General features: G+C 42.8%; 1 protein-coding gene across 1 annotated transcript in view; it reads right to left on the bottom strand.

The window, feature by feature from the left end:
• Positions 1 to 1144: 1144 nt before the first annotated feature.
• The window catches only part of Enpp3 (ectonucleotide pyrophosphatase/phosphodiesterase 3), an 80362-nt gene continuing 68834 nt past the window's right edge, over positions 1145 to 12672 (bottom strand). Inside the window, exons 22-25 of the mRNA XM_023714282.1 lie at positions 9282 to 9359; positions 7818 to 7950; positions 5246 to 5399; positions 1145 to 1396 (exon numbers count right to left, since the gene is read on the bottom strand). Coding sequence (XP_023570050.1) covers positions 1226 to 1396; positions 5246 to 5399; positions 7818 to 7950; positions 9282 to 9359 — 536 coding nt within the window. The 3' untranslated portion in view covers positions 1145 to 1225. The remainder of the gene's footprint in view (positions 1397 to 5245; positions 5400 to 7817; positions 7951 to 9281; positions 9360 to 12672) is intronic.

Genomic DNA, 12672 nt, shown 5'->3' with positions numbered 1-12672 from the left:
CTCTGCACTTGTTCTGGGTGGGCATTGGGTTTCCTCCATATGTTTCTGCATTTGATTCTTTACTGCAGATGTTATTAATTCAGGGATTTCTTCTTTTATTTCCAATCTGAGTTCCTCTATACCTTTCTTCAGCTGTTTCTTTATTTCAGAAGCCATTAATTCTTTGCTTTTAGCTGTGTGATTCCCAATTTGTTCTGTATTAGTGTCCTCTGCACTTGTTATGGGTGGGCTTGGGTTCTGAGATTGCATTTTGTTCCTTCTCCTTGTCAGTTTGTGTAGCACTGTCTTCTGACCTTTGTTGTAGATCTTTGTTGCAGTTATAACCTTAGCACCTACTGAAGTTCAGGTGTAGATCTACAAAGTTTGGATTTATCCAGCTGTGCCTGGCTTGGGTCTGGCTGTTGTGCTCAGCTCTTTCCTATTGCTGCCCTTTGGGGTGAACCTGTTGTGCCCCTCTGGCAAGATGTTCTGCTCCTGGACTAGCTGGGTGGTTCTGTCCCTTACATTCTCTGCACAAATAGCAGTTGCAGGGTTTTACCGAAGCCTTTATGCCAGGCCTGAGCTGAGTCTGGAAGGGACAAGGTGGAGTACAGGGGAGAGAGCAGCTCTCCCACACATTCATTGGGCCTGGTTAGGACTGGATGTGGGGCTTTCTGGAATGTGGCAGAAATTTCTACTCCGCGGGCGGTGTGGGGGAGGTACTATGGAGTCATGCGGGGGTGTCCCAATCGGGTGGAAGAGGGTCTCACTTGCGCTGCACCTGGCCTGGGACCAATAGGTCCCGCCGGCGCAGGGTAGCCGGAAGCTCTCCCACACACTCACCCAGCCTGGGCTAGGACTGGTAAGAAATAGTAACTTTAAAATAATGTATGTTCAAACATGTGAAAGAGTAGGAAGCAGCTGTCAAGATAGCTGAGCAGACTAAGGGCCTGTTTAGGCAAACACAGGGACTCGGGTTCCCGTCCCAGCACCCCACACTGCCCCAGCCCTGCTCCACTTGCACCCAGCCAGCCTCCAAGGCCCAGTGTGGCGGCATGTCTGAGCTGCGTAGTGAGACCCTGTATCAAATACATAAAAAAATAATAAAATAAAAAGAAAGAGTGGGGCAGATAATTGGATTTCTGCAACATGATTTTTAGGAAGACCAAGGAAAAATAGATAACTTTATTTTATGATTTTTCAACAGAAAACAATCATCTACATCTCACCAAAATTGTTTTATACATTAAATAACAGTTTCAAATGTGGGTAAATATGTCTTCAGTTGCAGAATTTCAGAGACTGGCTGTGTTTTTTCCTGATAAAAGTCAAGCCCAGTAAGCAGCTCCACATCACGAACCCGGGCGACATGTGCTTTAAATCTTTCTTCCACCCAGAGGTCTTCAGTTTTATTCTCCTGTAAAACAAAAGAGAGACACAAGGCTGTTTTTCCACAAGGCATAATTTTTCATTGGCAGAAAGTCATTTTATTACTTAGCAGATGCCCTTTTTACTGCCTTAAATCCTAATTTGACACAAACTAATTTAGTTATTTAATAAAAGAGAAAAAGTATAAAATATAAGAAACCCAGGCTACCATAAAGTCATAAAGTTTAGGTTTTATTTTGTCATTGTTTGAGACAAGGTCTCACTATGTACTACAGGAGGATCTTGAACTCTCCATGTGGGGTTCACGCTGACCTCAAACTCATGAGAATCCTCCTGCCTCAGCCTCCTCAGTGCTGGGATTCCAGGCATGCACCATTACATTCAATTCTGCCATTTTTATACTTGCTTCACATACCAGCTTTTTTTTTTTTTCAAAATGCATGTAACATTACAGAAAAATCGCCAGCCTTTCTTGGTTCAGAGAGAAACATTACTATGAATCAGCATGAATTCAACATTTTTTAAACTTTTGCCACACATCAATATATAACGTACAGTACTGGTTTATGAGTTTTCAAGTTCATATGCATGATGTTATGAGTGGTGTCTCCCTGTAGTGGATTTCTAATTGGAGGCCAACTTATTACACCCAATTGAATTGAACTAGCATGGTGCTGGGTGTGGAAGGTCCACCTGAGGATTTCTGCCAGCAGTGTAAGAGGCAGAACAGGAGAATCCTGAAGCACTGTTGGGGATGCTGTTTGGAGAGGCTGTTGGAGCTGCTGGAAGCTGCTAATTCGCTTGGGCTATTCTGCTGGAGGACCTTGTCATGCTGACTTTCAAGATGAACTTTGGAGGAGCTCTGGTCCTCATCTTGAGCTTTGCTTCCTGGCTCCAGAGGGGAAGATGCTGCCCTGCTCAGTCTTACAGAGAAGGCTGTCACATTGGCTTTCCTGATGGCAACTCAGCTTTCCTCATCACTGGAGGAGCTTGGGACCTCACTCTTGCTGAGAATGGCTGTGGTACTTTTGGGGGAGCTCTGGCGCTTCCCTTGAGTGTTGGTTCCCAGCTCCAGTTCAGATCCCTCAGCCTGCTAGCACAGGTCCTTCATCCTGCTGGGACAGACTTTGTAGCTTTCACCACTGACCTTTGGGCCTTCCGGCACAGAGCCATGGGGTAGGATACAGGGCCTCAGCTGGATTCTTCAGTATTTAGTGTGTGGACAGACTTCTTGCACTTCTAGTATATGATTCTATATAAAATACTATTATAAAACATGTCCTGTACTATATTATTCACCTTACCAAAAACCCCAAATGGAGATACTCCCCATTACCTTTGCATTCACTCATAGGTTTGTGATCGGTTCGTAGCATCCTGCCTAGATCAAGGGGCCGCTTGGGCTGCAGATGGTGCTGCTCCTTTGCTGTGGAGCAGGGTCCCTGCCCTCAGCACCTGGCAGGCCTTGAGCCTGTCATGTTCAGGGAATTGTACTGTCACAAAGCACACGCAATGGCAGCCACGCCAGACACTGCACATCGTTTGCTCCGAATGCCCGTGATAGTGGCCACTCCCGCAGTCAGCAGGGGCCCCCGAGCCCCACGTGGCTGGCAAGCTGTGGCTGTCTGGCTGTAGTGTAGCTGCGCACATTCTGTCACCCTGAGGTCCGCCCCAGTTCAGTATCTTCAGATGTCCCTCAGGTATTTGGGTTATTTTGGGGTTTTTTAAGAGTGTACAAATTAGAATTAAAACAAAAATTACAAGTGTATAGAATTTCACTTAACAGCATAATATGAATTTCACAGTATTTGTTGTACTGCATGGTGTTGTCTTCCAACCAGTTATTCATATTACCAGATATGTGCATGTAAACTTGGAAGAAAGAAAAAAGAAATGTATAAGAAATTAAGAAGAGGGGCTGGGAAAATGGCTCAGTGGAATAAGCGCTTCCCTGGCAAGCGCAAGGGTCTGAGTTCAATCCCCAGTTCTGCCAAAAAAAAAAAAAAAAAAAAAAGAAGAAATTAAGAAGAGAAAAAGTATGAACAATTGAAAAAAGGAGATGAAACGAATTAAGCGTTTTCTGTTCCTTTTCACAGACCAGCAGAAATGCACAGTACAGTTGTCCAAACTACCCTGCTTACATACATAGACAAGCTGATTCCCTCAGGTATTCAACATTTACCTCATTTTTACTCCACACAAGTTCCAAAACTTAGACCCTGGGTCTCTGTGACTCTGTTTTTTGCTGTCTCAGCTCCCATCCTGACAGGGACATGGCACAGTTGTCGTCAGCTAAGCCACACAAGGGACAGGCCACCCAGCCTGGACCTGACAGCCCGTGCCTGCCCAGGACCCCAAGCGAGGACCACCCCTACTCCCCCTCCTGTGTATTTCTAAGTTATCTACATTGACAATCTTGGTTCATCTCCGGGTTTTACTTTTCTTTTGGCTCTGAGATCCAGTCAGTCCAGTTCCACCCTCTTTTTCACATCCTCTTCCTGGGCTCCTCAATTCTGCACCTCCTTCAGGCCTGCTCTTATTTCCTCCTCTTGATACACAACCTCTATTGACCATTCCAGCCAAATACCAAATTCTTTGAATGGTATTCAACAACCCAACTTGGCATTTCTTCATTTTTTGTTTTGTTTTTGTATTTTGAATTTTTTTTTTTTTTTTCAGAACCAGGAATTGAACTCAGGCCCTTGCTCTTGCCAGGCAAGCACTTATTCTACTGAACCATCTCCCCAACCCGCTCATTTTTGTATTTTGAGGCATAGTCTCAGTTCGTAGTTCAGACCAATCTTGAACTCACTAGGTGTCCTGATTGGGCTTGAAATCCAGGCAATCCTCCTGCCTCAGCCTCCCAAGTGGTGAGATTATAAGCATGCATTACCACACCTGATTTCCCTTCACTTTTAAAATAATTCTTGATCTATGGACTGGGCCATTTATAAACCTATATCTCATTTATATATCAAAGTTGTACATGAATTTCTTTTTTTAGTACATGATGATTAAATACCTTGATATATATATATATATATATATATATATATATATATATATTCTTAATTCCCTTTTAATTTCCACTGTATACTATGTGTGTCTTAAAGTGTTTCTACTATAATCTTGTATGCTTATATGTAAGTATGCAACAAATTTACTGAATGATTTCAATAAAAACCAATGTGTAGTATATTTTTTTCTATGAAAAAATATATTTAAGTTGCAGTAACCACTTACACATAAGTTGTGTTGGTTCAAAACATTTTTAAGGTAGCCAAATGCTAAGTAACCTTATTTAAACCATTTTAAATGGTTTAAAACCTTATTTAAACATTTATCTTTATCCCCCTGTGCATGCGCATGCACATTTGCTTATGTGTGTGCAAGTGTGCATAAATGTGACACAGTTTTTCAAGTTGTTGGCAAATTTACATTTACATATTCATTAAGGAAATATTGATTTAATGTTAGCCTTGGGAGAGAGGATTTGCATCCAGAGTAAAAAATTAATGATATCATCTTTTCCTTAGTGAGTACAAAGAAAATACATAGAGATCAACTATATAAAACATGCAGTCAGGTGTGGCAGAGCACGCCTGTAATCCCAGCACTCTGGAGGCTGAGGCAGGAGGATCACCATGAATTCATGCGGACTATATGCTTCAGTAGACATGCGGACATAAATACACATTCACGTAAGCAGATACACACTTGATACTAATTACACAGAGCTCAATCATTATAAAAAGGCTCAAAGACGAAAGCGCTTTTTTTACAACTCCAGCCATGAACACTAGAAAACTATTTCGGACACTGCCACTCGTACAGACACCCAAAGGGGCTCCGTGTAACCCTGTCCCCAGCTACTCACCGGACAGCTCTCCAGGTTGGTGGGTCGGTGCGGGAGGACAAAGGGCAGCACGTCCAGGCTGCTGGAGCAGTTGGTGGGGTCATAGCTGAGGTCCGAACAGCTGCTGAGCAGCACAAAGTAGTGTGTGGGGAGCGGGACGCGGCCACCTACGAATCTGCGTGACAGGAAGGGGACAGGTGAACGCCTGCTTGGGGCGCAAGTGTCTTTAAGACAGTCTTAAAGAATACCAGAGCAAAAGCAGAAATATAGCAAAATAAAGTAATAGAGCTGTGTGTGGTGGTCACACCTGTAATGGCAGCACTTGGGAGGCTGAGGCAGGAAGGTCACCGTGAGTTCGAGACCAGCATGGGCTACAAAGTGAGCTCAAAGCCAGCATGAAGTGCATAGCCAGACCCTGTCTCAAAAAGACCAAGAAGGGGGGGAGGGGGAGTAATGGTTAGGAAGAGCCAAGTTTTACTATATATTTATCTTACTTTTATTAGCCAGTACAGAGATTTATAACTGGGGGAATCTAAGCTTGGCCTTTCTAACCTTATGGAAGAAGCCTTGGATACAAATAAAAAAGCATGGAGTTCTGCCTCCTGGGTTTCTTTTTTCTTGCTGTTTTCAGACAGTCTCACTACGCAGCCCAGGCTGGCCTAGAACTCTCAGCAATCTTCCTGCCTCAGGTTCCCCTGAGCTGGGATTAAAGGCATCACCACCATGCCCCTGACCGTGCCCTGGCTTAGTTGCTGTCAAGCTTCACAGTGGAGTTTTCTCACAGAGCAGGGGTAGGAACGCGACACACGTGGCCTCCTCCCCGAGGCCTCGCGATGCTCAGCTGTGCCTCAGCCTCCCACATTCCAGGGCTGTCTGCGTCCCCTCAGGCCCCGCGCTGTCAGCACTCACAACTGCGTGGCAATGTTTGGATTCCAGACAACAGACATCCGTGGCAGTGCTTTAGAAGGCTGCAGCTCCAAAGATAAGGAAGGCATCAGCACGAGCCCCTGAAAGGGGCTTAGAGGGCTTGTCTAAGTGGTGACACCATCACCACGATGCAGGTGACGTTTGGCACTGTAGATCTACAGCTGACAAGCTGTGGGATCCAGACAGGCCCTGAAGCTCCGTGCCCCTGAGGCTGTCCCCAGCTGGGACCGACGAAACCAACCCTGTGTCTATTCTGAAGATTAAATCTGGGTTTCAATATTATTCACATTCTTGTGAAAGCTACTAAGGCAAACTTAGCCTGTAACCGTTCTTCATTTCTGACACTGGTTCTGTAATGATCGATGATTCACTGAGAGTTGCCAACCTCCTTAACCTTAGACTAATTTTATTTATTTATTTATTTATTTATTTATTTATTTTGTGTTTAGGACAGGGTGTACAGGCTGTACAGGGTCTCATTGAGTAGATCAGGCTCATAGTGATCCGCCTGTTTACAGCCTCCCAAATGCTGGGATTACAGGTGTGCGCCACCACGCCCAGTCTCAAACGCTGTCTCAGTGTGCCCCAGGGGCATAGCCGGCATGGCAGACCTGGGGATCGAACCCCTGGCCCCTGAGTCTGCCTAAGCAGGCGCTTTAATCCACTGAGCTATTTGGCCAGCCCCCTTAGTTTAATTTTATATTTACTCATTACTTTAGAAATATTCCAAAGTAAAGGCTTAGAAAAGTACATGGAGTCTCGTCAAGTGCTATCCAAGTGTTTGCTAGACCTATAAAATGGTGAAGGCTAGAATCAATAAACACTGAAATAAGGACAGGGTGGAGGAGGGAAAGGCCACTCCTTTGTAGTCCTGTTACTTTATCAGAAGGTATAAGTAGAAATCAGTGTCTTCCATCAGCTAGATTTAGATACTAAACTGTTGGATGTGATTCCTCCTTTATTTTGATAATAAAGTAACTGATGGTAAAACTTCTCTCTGAAACTTCCTATTACTCTGTGCTACATTCAAAAATAATCCAACAATCTAAGAAGGTCTACTATTAAAATACACAGTTCAGTTGGATATATCTTCTACTTGAAATTTTACACTTTCTCTTAGGATATATGTTTGTTATTCTCTAGTCTGATGACATTTACTAAGATAAACTTAGCCTTGACTTACTGTTTTTCATTTATTATTGGTCTGGTCCTATGTTTATTGATGACACACTAAGAGTCCCCAGTCTCCTTAACCTTAAGAAAATCTCATCTTATCTTTGTTAAAAATGTTCCAGGGCCTGCAGTGATAGCTCAGTAGAATAAGCGCTTGCCTGGCAATCCCTGTTTACCAGTTCAATCCCTGGTACTGAATCAAGAAAGAAAGAAAGAAAGAAAGAAAGAAAGAAAGAAAGAAAGAAAGAAAGAATAAAATAAAAATTTCCAAATAAAAGTTTTGCTAAGCTTTGCATAAAATGTTTTGGTCCATTAGTTAAAAATTTTTCCTTGCAATATTTTTATCTGTCTAGATACATAGATAGACTAAGTTGGAAATGATCAACAATAACATCTGAATGTTAATATGTAACAAGGACAGAGTTCATATTTAAAATATCGGTATTTCCCCTTAGGATATTCTATTTCTAGGTCCAAATGCCAGATTACTTACTCTGTAATTTCACTTGGAGAATCAAAATGGCCATCATAATTATAGTCAAATATTGGTCCACTGACCACATTTACTCCATTTCTCTCTGCTGCATATTTTACAAGAAGAACACTATGGAAGTAGTCCCACATTTCTAAAAATAAAAGAATAAGGCATTCAAGGTACCCATTTCTGGTAAACATGGAAATATTTTCTTTTTTACTTGGTGCTGGGAATCAAACTCACAAACTTATATCTGTGCCGCAGAACTGTATCCCTGGCCCCTGGAAATACTTTCTAGTATAGATAGGTACACGGGATTTTTTGTTTTGTTTTTTGGTTTTTTTGGTGGAAATTCGGATTGAACTCAGGCCCTTGTGCTTGTCAGGCAAGGGTTTATTCTACTGAGCCATCTCTCTGGCCCTATTCAGGTACACTTAATAGCATCAAATCCTACTTCAGTGGTTAGCAACGAGGATTGCGTAACTCTATAAGCAGTCCATGCCATAAAAGTTAAGAGCCTTTAGCCGAGTGCGGTGGACACGTGGTAATCCCAACAATTGGGACACTGAGGCAGGAGAATCACTGCAAAATTCCAACTCAGCCTGGACTACATAGTGAGTCCAAGGCCAGTCTGCAAGACATCTGATGCCTTGTCTAAAATAAAACCATAATTAATTAACTAATTAACAGCCATGTTGATGATAGCTTTTGTTGCTGTAAGTTCCATCTTCAAATTACAGTCAAAAATACGCCCAGTGAGCTGGCCAGATAGCTCAGCAGATTAAAGCGCCTGCTTAGGCAGACCCAGAGACCAGGGTTTGATCCCCGGTGTGCTGTGCCGGCCACGCCCCCGGGCACACTGAGACTGAGATTGAGACTGAGCGTGATGGCACTGTGCCTGTAATCCCAGCACTTGGGATGCTGAAAACAGGAGAATCACTGTGAGTCCAATCTACATATTGAGATCCTGTAGACCTTGTACTAAATACATTTTTAAAAAATACAGGGCCTGGGGAGGTAGCTCAGTAAAATAAATGCTTGCCTGACAAGGGCAAGGGCCTGAATCCAATCCCTGGTTCTGCCAAAAATAAATAAATAAATAAATAAGATTAAAAAAAAATATGCCCAGATTCCCTCCTATGGCTGAGTTGTCCAGGGGACAAGGAGTATTGATGACAGCTGGGACACACACATTGCCTTCTCAGGCTTGATTCTGAGGATAGTCACCTTCCACTCACTTATGATGAATGTTGGTACAGTTTGGTTTGGAGAATAGCTCACTACAGTTAAGAGTTAAAAATTATCAAGATTCCAGCAACAAGTCACTCAGGTTTAAAGTTGAAAAGAAATAGTGCCGGGAAGCCTTGTGTACCTGCTTATATATTGAAAACATCGGAACAAATTGCTTCAACCTCAGTAACAAACAGCAATAAAATATTTGGAAGTTCAGGGAGTCCCAGGAAATTTAAGATCAATACTTACTTTTGAATTCTTCATACATTGGGACCAAATTACTTGTAATTAAAGCATCATATTGGCCATCAGCAGTTCTATTGTTCCCTGCAAAACAATAAAACTCTACTAAATCTAGGTAAGAAAATACGTCATACTATATAATAGACCTGCCACTGTTACGTGCTGGCATAAGCTTACTAATGCTCAAATCACAGCAACACCAGGTTCTCTCCAGTGGAGACCACCAACAACGCAGGCAGCGTTGAGCTGTGCACCTTCAAAGACACGTTCAAGCCTTCAGACCTGTGGCTGTGAACATTTTTGGAAACTGAGTCTCTGCAGATGTTAAGACTCTGGATGAGTTTGTTGTGGACTGAGCATGAGTTCTGACCCAAGCAACAGGTGCCCCTGAAAGAAGAGAGAGATTTGCAAAAGCCCAGAAGGAGAGAGCACTTGTGAAGATGAAGCGGGAGATGAGAGCAAGGCCACAGAGGCCAGGAGGTGCCTGGAGCCGCGGAAGCCGGAAGGGGAGGAACGCTTGTCCACTAGGCCTCTCAGAGAGACCACAGCCAGGTCAACACCTGGACTGGCTTTATTTATTTATTTATTTATTTATTTATTTATTTATTTTTGCAGTACCAGGGATCAACCTTGGGACCTTGCGCTTGCCAGGCAGGTGCTTATGCTGCCGAGCTATATCCCTAGCCTGTGACTGATTGGTTGGCAGATTGGTTGTTTCCATTCCTTGAGATGGAGTCTTGTTTTGGAGTTCAGGCTGGCCTTGAACTCACTAGGCAAACTAAGTTGGCCTCAAGCTCAAGACAATCCTCTTGCCTCAGCCTCCTGACTGCTAGAATTATAGGCATGTACCACCCTAGATCAGCGACTTCTGCATTTCAGATTTCCTACCTTTCAGAACCATGAAAGAATGTGTTTTTGCTATTTTAAGCCAACAACTTTTGTTAATTTATTACAGCAGCCCTAGGAAACAAATGTGAGGCCATATGTGGATGGATAGTTATTGATTATACACAAAATGTTACTTATGTTATGATAAGTAACTTCCAAATCAACTTTTTCATATGAAAATGGGCTTTTACTCAAGGAAGAATGCTGATAGAAACATCATGTAGCACACTGAGTGTTGAGCAACTGTGTTAACATGATGTTGGGTTTTTTTTCTGTATTTAGGGCAGGGTCTACAGGATGTTCAGGGTCTCACTGCACAGCATGGATTTGTAGTGATCCTGCTGCTTACAGCCTCCCAAGTGCTGGGATTACAGGTGCGCACCACCATGCCCAGTCTCAATCGTCCTCTCAGTGTGCTCCAGGGGTGGGGCTTGCACGGCACGAGGGGGATCAAACCCCGGCAACTGCGCTCTGTCTAAGCAGGCACTTTAGTGTGCTGAGCTATCAGGCAGGCCCTAACATGATGTTTTAAAAAAGCTTTTATTTTGGTAAAAGCAAAGCACAAAATCTACCCTCTTAACAATGTTTAAGCGTTGAAAACTGTACTATTGACTCTAGGTATGGCCTAGTTCATTTTCTGTGGCTCAAGTGAAATACTTGAGGCTGGGTCATTATAAAGAAAAAAAGGTTATTTGGATCGCAGTGTTGGTGGAGCCTGACAGTCCAAGATTCACACAGCCCCAGCTGTTTGGCCTCTGTCCCAAGATAGAGATAAACAAAGAGAAATGGTCTCTTGCAGAAGAAGTTACATAGACAGAAAGGTAGGCAGAGACCTGGGGAGGAGTCCTTAGTATTCCTCTTATGACCACTCACTTTTGTAAGAGTTCACTCAGGCCGGGACACCAGCATCAGTCTCTTCCAGGTCACTACCCAGACAGCTAATCACCAGCCCCACTGACGCCCTCCTCTTAAAGGTCCCAGTCTCCTCTTAACACTGCCACCTTGGAAACCCAACTCTTGCTGGAACTCCAGAGGGCAAAGCATCAAGCTGTGGGGAGGCGCAGTGTTGTTCAGGAAATCTCCAGAGCTTGCTCATCTTGCTTGATTGAAACTTCATGCCCTGGGATGGTCACCTGCCACTGTCCCCTCCCCCAACCCTCAGAACAGTCATTTCACTCTCTGATTCTATTAATTTGACTGTTTTGGATTAGTTAGGATGAAACAATATGGACAAACTCTGAAGACATGATGCTAAGCAAAATGAGCCCGTCACAGACAAATACCATGTGATTCCACGTATATGGAGCGACCACTATGACATGTTCTATCTTGGACCTCGAGTAACTACCTGAAGCTGCCATAAAAGGACACTGGCTGGGCACCAAAGGGAAGGAAAATCAACATTTTCCATAGTGTTCACAGTGCAGACATTCTGCATTTAACAACTGAGTTCCATTCCTGCAAATAGGTCATTGAATGGATGGGCTGCCGAATGAGGAACTATACATACTATATATATTACAATATTTAAAACAAAGAAATGCCCAAAGGAAATTACAACTTGATTACTTGCTTTTAATTGCATAATTTATGTGAGGCACTATAATGGACAGACAACACTGTACTACACGGTACAATTGGAAAAAATGTACTGTACTGTGGAAACAAGGTACACTGTACTAAAAACAGACATTGAGGCTCGGTAACAAAATGCACCTGGATGAGGTAATGACACATGCCTGTAATCCCAGCACTCAGGAGGCTGAGGCAGGAGAACTGCCAGAAGTTCAAGGCCAGTCTGGGCTACCTAAGTGAGTTCAGGGACAGCCCAAACTATATAGTGAGACCATGTCTCAAACAAACAAACAAGATGTACTGAACTATACTAAAAAGATAAAAAAAACAAGCTGGACAGTAAACCCAACCAGCAGGTCGAAGACCCAAATTGAATGTTTTAAATGTAAACAGTTGTTGACCAGCTTGTTGTTAAAGGAGGAGTCTCTACACTCAGACCCCAAAGAGACTCTTCGTACTTTCTAAACTGAGCCCTGAAAGGTGAAGGGCAACCAACGTACTTCTACTGTAGAGAAAAGAAAAAGAATTTCCTGCTAAGTTTCTTTTCTAATTAATAGAATTTAGAATGGGAAGTTAAAAGGAAGTTTCATTTTATCCTTGACATTTTGAGACAAGTTATATAATTATTAATTACATTTCCCAGTTATTATAAGCATAAGTATCAACTCAATGCCTAAAAGTTTATGTGTGAAATAAAAAATTTTACTGATAAAATAAGGCAACTCTTAAAGCTTTACCCATGACATACATGAATTTCAGAGCTCAATTGTGTAGAGACCCTCAAATAAAGCATATTGGTTTAATTCTGCATCAAGGATTTAGAATTGATACTCTATCAATTAGGCCTTTTCCCACTGCAAATCTCAGAATCTCTAGACTATAAATCTCTACATTCACTGTCTTTGGTCCTGACTTCAAGAAAAAAAAAAAAATA

The sequence above is a fragment of the Octodon degus genome, unplaced genomic scaffold, assembly GCF_000260255.1.
Source record: "Octodon degus isolate 3935 unplaced genomic scaffold, OctDeg1.0 scaffold00034, whole genome shotgun sequence".
NCBI lineage: Eukaryota > Metazoa > Chordata > Mammalia > Rodentia > Octodontidae > Octodon > Octodon degus.
The sequence above is the reverse complement of the archived record's forward strand: the minus strand, read 5'-3'. Positions and strand labels throughout refer to the sequence as shown.